Source organism: Micropterus salmoides, unplaced genomic scaffold (genome assembly GCF_014851395.1).
Source record: "Micropterus salmoides isolate LMB-PRFRI ecotype aquatic unplaced genomic scaffold, ASM1485139v1 Ms_hic_scaffold_7, whole genome shotgun sequence".
Lineage (NCBI taxonomy): Eukaryota > Metazoa > Chordata > Actinopteri > Centrarchiformes > Centrarchidae > Micropterus > Micropterus salmoides.
This window is the reverse complement of record NW_024044459.1, coordinates 31,045,711-31,061,756: the sequence shown is the minus strand read 5'-3', so window position 1 is coordinate 31,061,756 and position 16,046 is coordinate 31,045,711. Positions and strand designations below refer to the sequence as shown.

The window sequence follows — 16,046 nt, the reverse complement described above, 5'->3', positions numbered from 1 at the left end:
GTCACAGATTACACCTTCAGTCACTTATCTCTTTTTCTGACCAGACTGGAGCTGACATGCGTCCACTGCAGATGTCCCCAGGGTTGCCTGTAAGTGACTCCAGGGAAATCTGTAAAGATGAATATACCTCCCTCTCTTTATGGAAAAATGTCAGCTGTTACAAAGCATGTGATCGGCTACAGCAGCTTTCCATGGAAGGGCATACAGCATCCACAATATCGCTATAGTGAAAATTAGCTTGTGGTCAGAGTGAGACAGAAGCAGTCAGCAGCAGGGTCTTTACAGCAGCAGATCAAAAGCAGTCACAGCTGTGGCAGGGACGCATGTGTGGTCCAGGCCTATAAGAGAGAAAACCCCAGTGCACAATGCAGCCATAGTGGCAAGTAAAATATAATACAAAACAAAAGCATACAATAACCTGTGTGCAGAAATGTTCGCTCATATTTAATTTGAAAAGATACATAAATAAATCCTCACTCCCAGCTGATAATCCTCCTCCTACCCCACCCACCCCTCTTTAAAACTTTATCTTGACACCTATAAAGCCTACAATTAACAAGTGAGGAGGTCCTCTGAAGATATCCAAGATGATGGTCTAATCTGACCATCTGTTTCTTATCTACTCACCTTTATTTTTTTAATTTACAAATGTGTTTGTCTAAGGGATACCGGGCCAGCCAGCAGCAGGCGGCCAATCCACTCCCTGGGGAATGAAACAGAGGTGGGACCCACCGGGTTTGTGCATGTGTGCGAGAGAGAGTACATGCAGAATCAGAACTGTGCATAATTTATCAAATCATACAACCACTTTCACTGTGTTTATTTGAACTTTGACATACAGACACAAAGTCATGTAAATGGAGTTCAGTATTTCTCACCTGACTTGCAGTGCTGCAGCTGTGTCTCCACAGAGAAGAAACATGAGGCACCAACATCTCCTCATTGTTGAAAGAAGGATAAAGTCTCAGCCATGTTAGACTCCCCTTGGCTGGCTACAGTCTAATCACCAGTCACTCGCTGCAGGCTGATAAGCTGTGATCCACAGAGTCCTGCCTTTCACCAAAGGCATTTCTCAAAGCCCGTGCATTTACAGTGTAATAAGTCACTGTGAGGATTCATAAGGCAGCTCCCTGTTGTCACCACTAGGAGGCCGGTTTTGGATACATTATCCAAACTAAACCTGCTGTAAATAATGTTCAGCACTGCTCAGACATATCCACTCTTTGTTTCACTGAAAGTAATTCATTTGAGCTGGCTTGGAGTCTCATCGTGGTTCTACCAATAACAAATTTTGTGAGATGATTGAATCGCGTGTCAACTTTTTGTTTTGCAGTTGGTTGTGTAAAGTTACATTTCCATAATGCAAATAGCCTTTTATAAACTTTTCAAAATGTTTTTTTGTAGTGGGGTGTTAGTATGTGCAACTAAATATATTTCCATGTGCATTGAGTGCAAACAACATAAAGTACAAACCACTTTTAAACTCCTAAACAAACCATGTATGTGCCATTTTTCAGATATTCATTTGACATTTGCTTGTTTCTTGCCTTGTAAGTTGCGGATTATTTAGTCCCCATGTGATGCAATCAGCAGTTACATGAACATGTATTAAAAAGGTCCAGATGAAAAGGATATAGAAATAGACATTGTTAGCACAGTGATGGTGTCAATGTGGGGTTTCCTTTTGCTTTTTGCTTCAAACGGTGTTTGCTTGTCTTTTATCATGGAAATGAATCCCCAGACTTGAGAATTGAATTCACACATGCCTTGAGCTGCCCACTGACATTTAATCTAATCTTCAAACAATTTGCAATTCGATGTCGATCTTATCGTCTTAAAATGTCTGATATGTTAACTGCATGCTTCTTTTCAATAAGCGCACAGAGGAGACGCAATGTGATGCATCTGACAGTTTGCAATTTTAATTGCCCTAATTGTGATGTAAACCGAGAGGAGTTGAAATGTCCAGACCTGTTCCGCACGTGAGCTAAATCCTATCCTTTTTATGAAATCGCTGGGGAAACTATAATGCAACACTGAAAAGTCACTTTTTATCCCGATTAAAAGATGAGACAGGGTGGTGGAACCTGACGAACAGGTCTGCAGCTGCTCCGCATTGCTTACATGTCATTTATTCATTATACAGTAATGGACAGAAACTGATTCAATCAACTGTTGGATTGACATCAACGTTTTCTGTAATTGATTAATGTATTGTCATCATTACTATTATAACTTGCTGGCAATCTCCAATTCAAATGCTGTTAAAGCTTTGCTCTTGAGTATAAAAACCAAGTTAGGTTGACTTAAAATTGATTGATTGATTGATGCATTGTATTCACCAGATGCAACTTGTTCCGGTCAGACCTCAGGGTGGGATCCTGTGTCACTAATTGTTAATTTTAGAAATGTTTATAGCACTTACTGAATTTGTCTTTTCCTGAAATTCCTAAAAGTTAATTATTAATTTGGCAAAGTGTAAAAACGCTCCATTCCACACTTTGTTCGTCTACAAGGGGAACGTTTCTGGGCTCCTCGTCCTCCAGGGCAGAGGGATGGGCTCCGCCAGAAGAGGTGAGGGGGAGGGAGAGGGCTGAGAGATGTTTTACTGGGAGGAGGAGGAGTGGGGAGGTGGTCGTCCTGGGAGGGAACCAGGGGTGTGGAGGGCCGAGTTTAAAAAGGCAAACAACGCCAGCAGTCACTCACTCTCACAATCTGATCTCTCCTCCAATTCCCACCAGTGAACAACTCAGCAGAACCTAAAGCTCCTGATTGCTGCTTTTATTCACCTCCTGAAGACTTGGAACTTTACAGGACTCTTATTTTTTGTAAACGAAGGATTTGTAAAAACAAGACCTTTTCCACTGCAACATGGAGACCACCACTGGGGAATATGTTGATAGCTATGAGTATTATGATGATAATGAGACTGCCTGTGACTTCTCAGAGTGGGAGCCCTCTTACTCCCTCATCCCGGTCCTCTACATGCTCATCTTCATCCTGGGCCTGTCAGGTAACGGCGTGGTCATCTTCACTGTGTGGAGATCCAAATCGAAACGTCGGGCTGCAGATGTCTACATAGGAAACCTGGCCCTTGCTGACCTCACCTTTGTTGTAACCCTACCTCTCTGGGCCGTGTACACAGCGCTGGGCTACCACTGGCCCTTTGGCGTGGCTCTGTGCAAGATCAGCAGCTATGTAGTTCTGGTCAACATGTATGCCAGTGTGTTCTGCCTCACCTGCCTGAGCTTTGACCGCTACCTGGCCATTGTGCACTCTCTGTCCAGCAGCAGGCTGCGCTCACGGGGCACCATGCTGGCGTCCTTGGGTGCTATTTGGTTGCTGTCCTGCCTGCTGGCTGTGCCCACGCTGCTCTTCCGTACCACTGTGAACGATCAAAACAGCAACCGGACCACATGTGCCATGGACTTCAGCCTGGTGACAATGAACCAGAGGCACGAATACCTCTGGATCGCCGGGCTCAGCCTCTCCTCCTCTGCCTTAGGTTTTCTCCTACCTTTCTTGGCCATGACCATCTTCTACTGCTTCATCGGCTGCACGGTCACACGTCACTTTAACAACGTGCGCAAGGAGGACCAAAAGAAGAAACGTCTGCTGAAGATCATCACCACACTGGTGGTGGTGTTTGCCATCTGCTGGACTCCCTTCCACGTCCTTAAGAGCATGGATGCCCTCTCCTACCTGAACCTGGCTCCGAGCTCCTGCGGCTTCCTGCGCTTCCTGCTGCTGGCTCACCCCTACGCTACCTGCCTGGCCTACGTCAACAGCTGCCTCAACCCGTTCTTGTACGCCTTCTTCGACCTGCGCTTTCGTTCCCAGTGTCTGTGCCTGCTCAACCTGAAGAAGGCTATGCATGGCCAGATGAGCTCCATGTCATCCACGCTCAGCGCCCAGACTCAGAAGTCAGAGATTCAGTCTCTGGCCACCAAGGTGTAAAGGGTAAAATGAAAGGTAGAGCAGGGCTGCAGGCCGGCCCCAGCTCCAACCACTGGAACACAGACTTTACGTGTGCATTGTTCACAGCTGGTAAGACAAGATGATGAACTTTGAATTGTCACTGCTCACAGTCATGAAATCCATAACGTGCTCCTCCTGTTCTACAGTGAGAGAGGTGGATGCTCTGTATGTTGTGTGGACTTGAAGCCGGAGCCAGCTGGCTCAGCTCCTTAGCTACTTTGTTCCTCAAATTCTCAGAGAAAAAAAGTGTATTTTTTGTTTTGTCCTGCTCTGTAAAAGTTCTCACTTCTATCACAAAAGAGGACAGAATTATGATTTAAAAAACACACACTGATGTTGGTAATTGTGAATCAATTTACACAGAGATCTGTTTACACTGGATGAAACATAAAGCTGTACAGTATTTTCATACCATAGCATTTTTTCCTTTTGTTCAGATCTATTGCTGTTTTGTTTTAGAAGCACTTGTTTAAAAATGAAAAAAAAAATGTGTGAGCAGGGAAATGAAACAGAGAAGTGTCCTCTCATAAACTTATTGTTTGTGAAGGTAGATGTCTGCAGGAGGGAGGTGTGGGGGGGGGGGGGGGGGGCGTAAGAGGAGAGAAGGTGTTGCAGCTTAATTATATAGTTTGTGGAGAGGAGACTGGGGGCAGACAGGCAGATGGCGATTGACAAATGTTGTTGGGGAACAGGAACCGGGTGGGGTGAGGTGGGGTGGAGGGGTTTCGCAGTGTAGTCACGGCACTAAAGGGGACAAAGAAACTGTAAATAAAAGTTCCAATTTGATGTATATGTTTTATTTTTTGACATCACTGTAACTAACTACTGTATTAAAGATGTGCTCTATGAACCTACTCTCTTGCAAGTGTTTGTGAAAACCAAAGTGATACTTTTGTTAACAGCTTTGAAAAGGTCATTTAAAAGGCAAAGCGGAGAAAGTAAAGGGAACATTACAGTATCCTGTTATTTCAATGTTAAGTATCTCCTGAGGGTTTGAGCTTTGTTATGAATGCCTTGCCTTTGGTTTACACATTCAGACTAATAGATCTCTAATCTCTATTTATTCATGGCCAGTATCCAGCCTGTAACTGGATTATGCAAAGTAACCGTCATCCTCAGAGTGTGTATTCAACACTCAGTCGACTTCCATCAGTTGTGGTACTTTAACTATGTGATGACACAGTCCTGTGGGTTGTAATCAAAGGTTTTTGAAATTGAAAAAGTTACTCATTTATAACCAGCAGGAGGAGGCACCAACCAAGTACTGTGAGTAATGTGCTTTTGGTTAAATAGTCAAGTTATGTCCATTTTAAAGCAACGTAAACAATGTTATTTACTGTTACAAAAAAAAGACAGTCTGCATCAAGGTAGGACTGTCGATCCACAGGGGGTAAAGCCAACCGAACCCCACATGTTCACCGAATAATAGGGTCATTACCAACGAGTGACTCTTCTGAGGGATCCTTTGATTTGACAGTAATGAGCTCTGTTGGACATAATCACCGTTTAGAGATGGTGGCGGCGGCGGCTGGGGGGAAGTGGGGCTCTAATCCTGGCAGAAGTCGGGCCACCAAACAAGTCAATATTTGTCCCTGCTGACAAGAGGTTGCAGTTAGAGCGGTTTGCTGGGGTGCGGGGCGGGGCTGCTGGGGGGTGATGGGAGGAGGGCGCCTGACTGCAGATGCTCTGACACACTTGGGGGGAGGACTTTTCTTAAGAAAAATGGTGGGGGGGGGGGGATTGGGAATGAGGTGTGGAGGTTATGTAAAAAAAAAAATTACAGCTATATGACTTTGTCTTGCCTCAGGTCTTTAAGTAACAACATATGTGAAACGGTGAGAACGTGAAGCGGCATGATTCATATTGTCTTTGTGTGTGAGAGATCATATGTAACTTATTGTCCATCCTGGCAATATGGAGCAGACTTGACAGCGGTGGAGAGCCTGAAGGAGATCACAGGATGGTTCACTGTGATGGATGTGAGGGCCTTGGCATGTTCATCACACACGGACAGAAACAAGAATGCTAAAACACATCATTATTCTTCATATAGTTAGGTCAGATGCCATTTGGAAGTGGAGATTTTTAAGGTCCTTTGAGTACCATAAGTTAATACATGAAGAGGGAGAGGGAATCAAACCCATAACACGCTTTTACAACATCATTAAACATTGCACAGGACATTACAAAAGCATTCATCTGATTCATCGTTAAACAGTAGATATGAGTTTGACAATAAGACAGTGGAATCAGGATGGAGTCAACCATGCATGCTGGACTGGCCAGACTTGTTGTTATTGAGATGAGCTGGGCTGACAGCTTGTCTCATGCTGTTAGCCAGCAAGTCCACTTTGGGACTACTCACCCAGAATACCAGCTGACCAAAGCACTGGGGGTACACAGGGTGCACCGCCAACACAAAAACAACAGTTGCGTAGGCCTCTGAATTTACATAAATGATGTCTGTGTTCGTGTGTGGCCTGAGTGACCTGTTTGCGTGTGTTGTTGTTTGGGTGTGGGCTTTACAGTTCCCCCAAGGTATTCTTGGAGGGAGTTCAACCATATTAATCCACTGGCCCCTTAAAATATATTTTGTTCCTCATCTAGAGTTGTAGCATGTACCTTTCTATTAATGCTGGTTTCCGTTTGCTGCTCTCGCTTGTCAAAAAAAAGAAACACTCTTCTAGCTAGCCTTCTGCAAGCTCCACTTCAAAAGTATTAAAGACAACATATTAAATGAGGTGCATTCACACTTGAATTCCGATTAAAAACAAACTCATTGAATTTTTATTTAAATCATTATTTCTCAAGCTGTTTTAGTTTCTTTCATTTTGTGGACTTCCTGTCAAATTTAAAGATCAAATGAGAATTTGATGCCTCCCATCTTGAAGGATAAGACTGATGATATTCCACATATTTGTGTTATTGAAAAGCCCCAAATGAACACTAATTTCTGAAGGCATTACCCTAGTTGTGGCTCTCAGTTCTGAAACCTACGTGTTGCTACTGAAGACATAAGTCTTTAAGAACGTTTAAAATATATAGTTTTATTTTGTTAAAATGGGATAAATAATATCATAACACAACTGGGCACTGTAGTTTTTAGGAAAATTTACCCAAAAGCGTGTAAATAGTGAATTTGTTGGGGACTATATTCAGCTGCATATTAATTAGTTTTCTAGTAAGTATTTTCAGCAGCAGCACAGTTTATATGGGTTTTACTCAAAATAGTGTGTGGGTTCATTGTAAAAAAGGAACATGTCACACAGTGCAACAGTGTTGTTCATTAATGTGCTTTTCACAGTTTTTTGGACCACAACATTAAATAATGCTGCCTTTAACTACACAGACAATACTTGTTAGTGGGATCAATTCATGTTCGGTTTAGTTTTTTATCATGATATTTATTAATAATGAGAAGAATATAGAACATCACCACAGGTTTCCTTTAATCTCACTGGTAGCGCCATCACTCAGCATCTCCAGTCCAAACTGCAAGTGAAACACATTAAAGCAGCAGACACAGGTGCAGTGTTGTCGTCAGTGTGAGCTGCCACACCCAAATGGGACATCTGAACCAAAACACAACTGCTCGCCTCTCCTCAGATCTCCCTGCTGTTCCATCCCACCCAGGCAGCAACAAATGCACAAATGTGTGTGTGTGTGTGTGTGTGTGTGTGTGTGTGCTCATATGCACATGTAAACAGAGATCTGACACATTCCATGGGCTGTCAACACTAACCCCACTTTCTCTGTAACATTCGTCCACCTGTTGCCAGACTATAACACAAACACACACACAATCAGCTCCCCATTCCTATAATCACTCCCAAGACAAAGAGCATTAGCTCAGGGAAACGTGTCACAAAAGACGCAGTTAGGGAAAGTATCTCTCTAGACAATCCATCCATTAGTTGGTTTAACACAGATCAGAGAAGTGGGGTGGGGAGGGGTGAGAGCATCGCTTATTAATGGTCCAAAACCTTTTTCTGAAAGATCAAAAGGACCTTTAGGTGTCCCTCTCCCTGCCCTGCCTGTTTGTCTTACCTGTGAATCTGAAGCACAAAGGGTCTCCTGGTGGGGTCACACGTTATGTGTGTGTTCTTCATCTCTGCCCTTTTCGGGAATCATCTATTATTTCTCTGAAGGCCCTGAAAACTTTCTCAATCAGCTTTTTTAAGCAATTGAGTGTTGTACATGAACACAACATTTTCTGCAAGTTGAGCAGTTTTGGTTATTTTTCCTGAGAGATTTTTATATTCATATATATATGTGTGTTTATATTTAATTTTGTTTTGTATGTTTTTCTCACTGTTTTGAAGCAGGCGGGCCTCACTTGGAAAAATCTGATGTCACAGTTTGGCAGCTTTTGATAAAAAAGGAATGACAGCTGTAAAGCTGCAAGTTTGTATCACTAGCAGTCAGTCAGAGAGCTGATCACCTGATTTTTTTGTGTGTTAAACTCTTAATGAAATTACTAAGAATGTTTTTCCCCAAATTATAACTTGATTGATAACCTGATGATTGAATTTTTAACATGATGAAGAAATAATTATGATTATGAAACCAAACTTTCAGGGGCTCTAAAATATTTTTTGTTTTATTTGTAGTCTGCACACAAAGAAAAGGGACTCAAACTACTATGAGACACATTTTTATTAGTCAAACTTATTTCAGTCAACAAATTTGTCTCTCGATAAGAATATAGATACCACTCTCAAATCAGTCTGTTCAATAAAAATTTGGAGCAAGCAGCAGTTAGCTTACCTTATCAAAAAGACTGGAAGCAGTTGTATGTGTAATAATTCCTTAGACACAAGTTTACAGAGGTTCCCTGAACACATGTGCCTGCCAATGTGTGTATGTGGCTCCAGTAGTGTGTAACAAAGGATGAGTCCATTCCCATTTTATCCACCTTATTATTGGCAGGATGGTGTTTGTTCTCCCTTTTTTGAGTTGATAGAAACAAGCTTTGTAGTTGAATAAATAGCATCAATCCGATACCCTTAATAAACTCAGGAAAACCTTCATTAAAGTCCAGGAATGACAGCTTCATGATGATAAACTATCCAGAGGATTAAGGCACATACTGAACTGTTAATGACATAGAGTGTCTGAGTCGGTGGTCTCAGTATGAGCCCAGCACCTGTCTAGACAGCAGAGCCTCTGATCCACCAAAACAAGTCAGTCCAACCTGACACAGAAACCTGGAAAGCAGCAGTTTTCCTCTGTCATCTCCCCATCCCCTTCCACTACAACACCATGTTTCACTGCTTGTTTACAGTGTACACGCCTTGAACATGAAACATTTCTCTTTTCAGTCTTCTCTGTCTCAATGATGTTGCATCTTCCCTCCCACATGGTGACATCCTTTCAATGAAAACCCATTAACCATAATGTAATGAACTGTAAGCTACAAAACAAGCTAACATGTTACAGAGCTACACATCTTAAATGTTCATTATCCAGAGATGATGGCTGTGATAATAAACTACAAAAATTTTTTAATTGTCTAAACTATATTTTAAGTCCAAATGCCCACGTTTTGCTGGATCTAGGCCCTCAAATGTCCATGTATATGCTGGTTTTCTACACTATGACAATGAGATAAATGTCTTTGGCTTTTAGGCTGTTGGTCAGACAAAAGACTTTATTTTGGACTGTGGGAAACTGTGATAGATATTTTTCACAATTTCATAGAGAAATGGTTAAGGAAGAAAATAATGGGTAGATTAATTGATAATGAAAAATGGGTTTTTGCTTGCGGCCTCCATAAAATCTAACATATTGTATATAGAAAGGAAGTACAGTAAAAATATGAATTCTCATAAAATGGAAATATAGAGTTTCACCAATGTCCAGTACTTTTGAGTTTTGTTTTTCCACCTTTCCACAGAGCTTGTCTTGTGATCTTTTTGAAGTTTGTGCTTCCGGATGTAAATAAAAACAAGCAAAAGCTCAAAAGCTCAAGCTCATTTATACTCACCTCCCTCCCTCCTTTGCTTGAATCTTTGCTGAGAGAACTCCACAGTCCTTGGAAACAAATCACCACAAATCTTATCAATGAGGTCTCACATATAATGGGGTATTACATGTCTAATCATGCCTCACAAAAGTGGCCACTTGAGCATCCAATACACACCAACAACGCAGTCTAGCGCCTCAACTCTTCCTCAAGAATCACTATTGAAATGAACTTGTCTCAGTAATCTGTCTAACCTGGAAGTAGCCTCTCACAGTAATTGTCCAGAGCTTGAGAACGACGGCCAAGAAAAACACAGCGTTTACATGAGATCAGTGTTTTCATGGTAATCTTGTTATCTTGTGGCACATTTCAAGAGGTGATTAGGAAATCAGGGCTTTCAAATGGATCTCCTCCAGCACCGCCTGCCTGTCATTGTTATTCACTGTTGTTCAGGGTCATATCCACTCCACCCGTTGCAGCACTAAGTACAGCTTACTGGGTGACAGAAAGGATTTTAGCTTTCAGCTGAGCAAATATGTAAGAGGAAATACAGTACACTGTAAAGACTGGGGTTATAACATATGTGTATATATCTATCTATCTATCTGCATATTTGAAGGAAAAACCATGAACTGGCTGCATAGTGCATAGCAATGAGCCCTGCTACTGGTGGATATCGTTAGGCGAGAGATGCTGCTTCCGAGGACAGCGTGGCTTGGCCAGACCTGAATGTGCTGGGCTCTTGTCCCCTCCGGATATGGTTGCTCAGGGCTCATCGTCCGTTAGACACAAAGATCCTCTTCTCATCCTTCTCTATCCCGTCCATTGTGAAGGGCCCGCATCGAGGAACACTCCTCCTGGGCCTGCCTCAGGGCTAAATGCATCTCCTGTCACTGGCTGGTCCCAGTGCCAGTTCAGCTGCTGGAAGCACTCAGGTGCTCAGGTCCACACAAGGAAATATCAGTGGTAAACGACAGGGTTCAGTTTACCTTTCTTGCACAGGTTAAATATGGTATGTCAGATGTTTGTTTTTAACCCTTTAACCTCTTTGACCCTCATCGGAAGCTAGAAAATGACACCATGTAACATTTTTGCAAGAAAGATATGGACAGATATCAACATATCTAAAAGTTTATTCTTTCACTATCAGTACATGTGGTGAGCTTTTCACCCTGCCAGGGTATTTAAGATATATTTTCAAATTCCTGCAATACCAGGGACTGTGGAGAATCAGCACCATGGTGAAAAAAATAACCACATAATTGAAAAAAAAGTTTGATTTGCTCAAACTGATTTAAATTCAAAATCTGTCATAAGGAAGCCTCATCAAAGTAAAAATGTTTTTTGCACATGTTGCATGCCCCCCTTCATCTTTTCATCATAGTTACACGTCTGCTTTCCTGGGAGCTAATCTGTACAGCAGCAGGCCTCTGCTGTTTGGCCACTGGGGAGCAGCAGCAGACTGCAGAACTTAGTGATGGGAGGGGCCTTCACCTTCCAGCTGGTCTACAACTTCAAATTAATGATCTCATGGGTCAGTTGCCCCACACTGTCCCATTACAATTTTGATAGTATAGGGTTTGCTCAATGACAAAAGCCTTTTCAATCATTATTCAGGGTCATACATACATATTTGCTCTTTAAATAAGTGCTGCACAGGACAAAATATGAATTTAAAAAATAGGTTAGCTATTAGTTCATGTTGCCTCCCTGCAGCTACAACAGTCCTTCAGTGATAAAACTGCTTCATCACTCTTTGCAAAGGTGACACAGAAGTTTAATTCATCCCGACAGGATTCTTGTGAGCAAATGTGAATTAACTGCTGCCCTCTGTTGGTCAGGTTGTCCAATTACCAACAATATTTTGGGTCATGACTGTCACACGGTGTACTAAACTAAAAAAGTTTACAATTACTTTTTAGTTTAGTAAATTATTATAAAGGTTTTGTTATATATCCTTGGTTACTCTCATGGCAACCGTGTTCATTTTCACTTTAAAGTGGCCAGTTTCACATATTTCCACAATAGCTTTCAGTCCTTTTCTACTTTAATCCCAAATGAGCAATTAAACAGAATCCTGATATCTACTACCCCCTTTGTTTGGGCTAACTAATGGCATAAATTGAAATGAATGGGAAATCTCTTCAAACTCTCACAAGATGCTTTATTATTTTCACCATTACAATGGCAATTTTGGAAAACTTTTTTTTCTACAGAAATACAGTGGCTGAAAGTGAGGTAACAGCCAGCTCAGCAAATCTTAAAGTGGACAGCAATGTAGCAGGCTCAGTAATGGTTACAAACATTAACAATATCTTATCTTCACTTGTGACCTGAATGCTCATGGTTCTGGTTTGCTGTCAGTCAGTTGCATAAACGATCAAGATTTTCTTTCTCTTCCAAGTCAGAGTCGGCTCGCTGTTTTAGCTTTTGCCCGGACTGGCTTTTTGCCTTGATGCACTGGGGGGCAAGCAGAGGGGAGCAGCGTCTTTTTGCCCGGCAGGGAGGGCACTGGATCTCTCAGGAAAAGTTGAGAGTTTTCACGCTTCGAGGAACTCAATGTCTCTGATTTGGCGCGTGGGCCAATGATGACGGGAGCACAGGTCTTAGGGGTGATGGTGGTCATGGTGCGGGTCAGGACTCTACCTCTTCTGGACACCAGAGCTGGAGGTTTCTGTTTCTTGTCTGGACCTTTGCCCTCCGGTTGTTTTTTGGGATATGCCTGTTGTAGGTTGTGGGACTGCCAGCTCTGCGTCTTACACTTCAAGTCTTTCAGAGCCTGGTCAGTGTAGGCCTGCATTTCTTTACGCACCTGGGAAATCTGAACTTCAAACTCATCCCTCAAGGCATTTTTACTAGCCTCAAGCTTTTCTTCAAAAATTGCACACAACTCCTCCTCCTTCAGATCCATCTCATCCTTGCGCTCACGTGTCGACACGTCTTGTTTCTTCTCCTCACTGCTGACATTCTTGCTCTCACATTCACCATTCCCCAGTGCAATCTCAATTTCTCTGTCTTTGACCCTTTGCACAAGCTCCAGTATGCTGCTCTTTGGGGCCTTCATACCCACTTGTGATCTGATCTGGTTACCTACCTGTTGGAAAATGGCCGGCCTCTTTGTTTGTGTCTTCTTTTCTGCAGCATCACTGTCCTTTGAACATTCATCATCCAGACTAAAAGAGGACATCCGCTCTTCTGCTGAATTCTCCTGTTCTCCATTGTCCTTCTCCTGTCCATTCACCAGTATTTGTGGATTTGTTTCCGGTGACAGTTCACTCATTTTTACTTCTCGATTTCTTATCGTGACAGCTGTTCTGCTCCCTTGAACTGAACTACTACAACTACGTGAGGAGTGCTGGCGTGGGACAGATCTAATTGACTGAGGTGTTTGCCCTTAGAGAGGCTGAATACCAGGGGATTCAGACCTACAGTCTACTGTAAAGCAGCATGATGTATGACATAATGTTTAAGTTGAACCAGTTAAAACATCAATTATATCAACATTCTGCTTTTCAAGATGAGACTATGAAAAGCCAGGAATGACTGCATCTGCTCTGGCAAAGCAGCACTGTGGGTGCAATTCTGTCCAGCGGCACTTCAACTACATGTCACACTATGAAATTATCTAAAAGCTGTGCTTGTGTAAAGCAGCAGATATTACCTAATCCTGCACGTTGTGTTCTTCTGTTTGCATGTGTAGTTGCAGCCCATGACAACGGCGAACCTCCTGGTAACAGTATGAAAAACAAAGGTCCTCAGGGACAGTCGCAGAGACAGCGATGAGGTGTGGGCATGAAATTCTCATTAGTGGTTTGTGAACTGTTACTGGATTGAAGAGCTGCCACATACAATTAACACTATTAGGCCTACTCAAGCAGTTCATCAACATGTTTTCCATGGAGGACTTGAATAAGGAGAGCGGTAACACTTAACAATACACAACCCAAATATGTGAGCAGTTACTAGAATATGCAGACCTCATTTATTCTCATCTCAGGAATATGAGTGAGGAGGAACAAATCAGGAACATTAATGAATAATTAAGGAATGATCAATGAGTAATTCCCGAATAACTCCGCATCGAGGACAAGATAATTATGAGTTATTAGAGAACAGACTGGGAGATACTACACTAATAAATCTTTAGTTCATCAATATCTGAATCAGTTCCTGCAGCTGTGACTTTCCACAAAGCTCCATGGTCAAACAGTTAAGCCCACTAACATGGGTAGCCTATCTATTATACAGCCTTTGATTCTGAGTTATGGGACCTACTCATTAATTATTGTACCTTTGGACCTAAAACTACAAACAATAAAGACTTAAGACAATACATGAACAGACAAACTAATAAAGAAGATAAAAAGAAAGTCAATATAAAAACTGTGAAACTGTGACATGAATGGGAGAAAGTAGACAAGAAAAAGTGAACAAAGATGTCAACCAGAATGACATAATTGCCCTCTAAAGGCCCTCATGCTCGGATGTTTGATCTCAGGTAATCTTTAATCAGAATTTCAGAATCAGCTTTATTTGCCAGGTATATGTACACATACAATGAATCTGACTCAGGATTGTACATTGCTCACAACATGCTTACTTATACAATAATACAATAATAAAATCAGAACAGGCTACAGTACAGAGAACACATATACACACTATGAACAAAAACAATAGGGACAGATTCTGCAAAGGATGCAGAAGTAAATTATTCTTATTCTTATTATTTTGATTATGTACATGTCAGAGTCAGAGCCTGAAAGTTCTTCTGATTGTTTCTATGGACCATGGAAAGTTAAGTTTAGTGCAGAGATATCTGGTGAATGGTCTGTCTTTGTAGCAATCTGGACTAAGCTGGTGTTATCTTGTGTTTTTGTGTCACAAACTGGTCAGTTTGCGTGCTTTATGGGTAATTGGTCCCTGTGTCTACTGATGATTCCACTTAGCGATCGAAGCCTTTGGATTTGTTGCAGGATTGTTTTAGGCAAAGAGAGTTTCATCGTCTGGTGTTGTGATTGAGAAAGAGAACATGTTTTTCTGCTTGGATTGTGGGTGGTGCCACAGTGGTGCCTTTAAGAGTAGTTTAATTGAATCAGTCTGCTCTTCACACTACTACATTACACAAATATATAACTTCATTGTCCATATGATGTCATGGTTTTATCATAGAAACATAAATTATAAAGAAACTGTAGTTAACAACACAGGTGCATGTGGCTGTATGTGTTGGGGTGTAATACTGCAACCAGAAGCTGTAGTTGTAAATGTATTTAATGACCTCAATAAAGCATCTTCTGTAGAACTGTAAGGTCAGTTTTTCAAGTTACAATTTTACATATTATCATTTGCTCTCTTATCCCATAAAGTATATACTGTAGTATAATAACTTGATTTAGTATCTGTCAGAACATTCAGGTACTGCACTGCTGTCTTTAAGACATCTCAGTGTGCATTAATTGTCAACTGCACCTTGCAACCACTACTAATGAATCAAATTGATTTTAGATGTATCACATTTTTAAAAAGGTAGGAGTCCATAACTCTTCGACAACTGGAATTATGACAATTATTGGAACACTATATGTGGAGGGGATTGATAGGATGGGTGGGTTCACGTAACTTCAGTGAGCCAATGAGAGTCCTGCATGAGTGAGCCTCCTCTCAACACTAAACACTAACATATGGACTTCTTCTAGAAAAATGCAGCTGTAATTCTAAACCTGTTTGGACAAACATGTTTTTCTTTGTCCCTTCACATAGAATAACAAAATTTGGATGCATTCAAGACTAAATCTAAGTGCAGATGTGTTATGATGCAGGCAAGCTATGAAAAAGAACTCGGTCATTAAGAGTTGTTCTTAATTTGCAAAATAAAATGTGTTCTATTTCTTGATATGATATTTATTGTAAGCGTCATATTCAGTAGCATCGAACTGACAGTGAACTAAGTGATGGTGAGGTTTAATCAGACCTGTGGAAGGTTGACATGCTTTCACAAGTAATCATTATATAACAGCAAAATTGCACCAAGCATCACTTCTCCTCCTCCTCCTCCTCCTCCTCCTCCTCCTCCTCCTCCTCCTCCTCACCGGTGGGTGTG

The 16,046-nt window shown here is 41.6% G+C and overlaps 1 protein-coding gene across 1 annotated transcript; it reads left to right on the top strand.

Moving 5' to 3' along the window:
* Positions 1-2,696: 2,696 nt before the first annotated feature.
* Positions 2,697-4,832, top strand: aplnra (apelin receptor a). Its single transcript, XM_038704631.1, has one exon. It carries the CDS (start codon positions 2,872-2,874, stop codon positions 3,955-3,957), a length of 1,086 nt encoding a protein of 361 aa, XP_038560559.1. The 5' UTR covers positions 2,697-2,871; the 3' UTR covers positions 3,958-4,832.
* Positions 4,833-16,046: the final 11,214 nt, after the last annotated feature.

Excerpts from the sequence above, each read along its gene's own strand:
- aplnra (XM_038704631.1), top strand. The coding sequence starts at position 2,872 with ATGGAGACCACCACTGGGGAATATGTTGATAGCTATGAGTATTATGAT.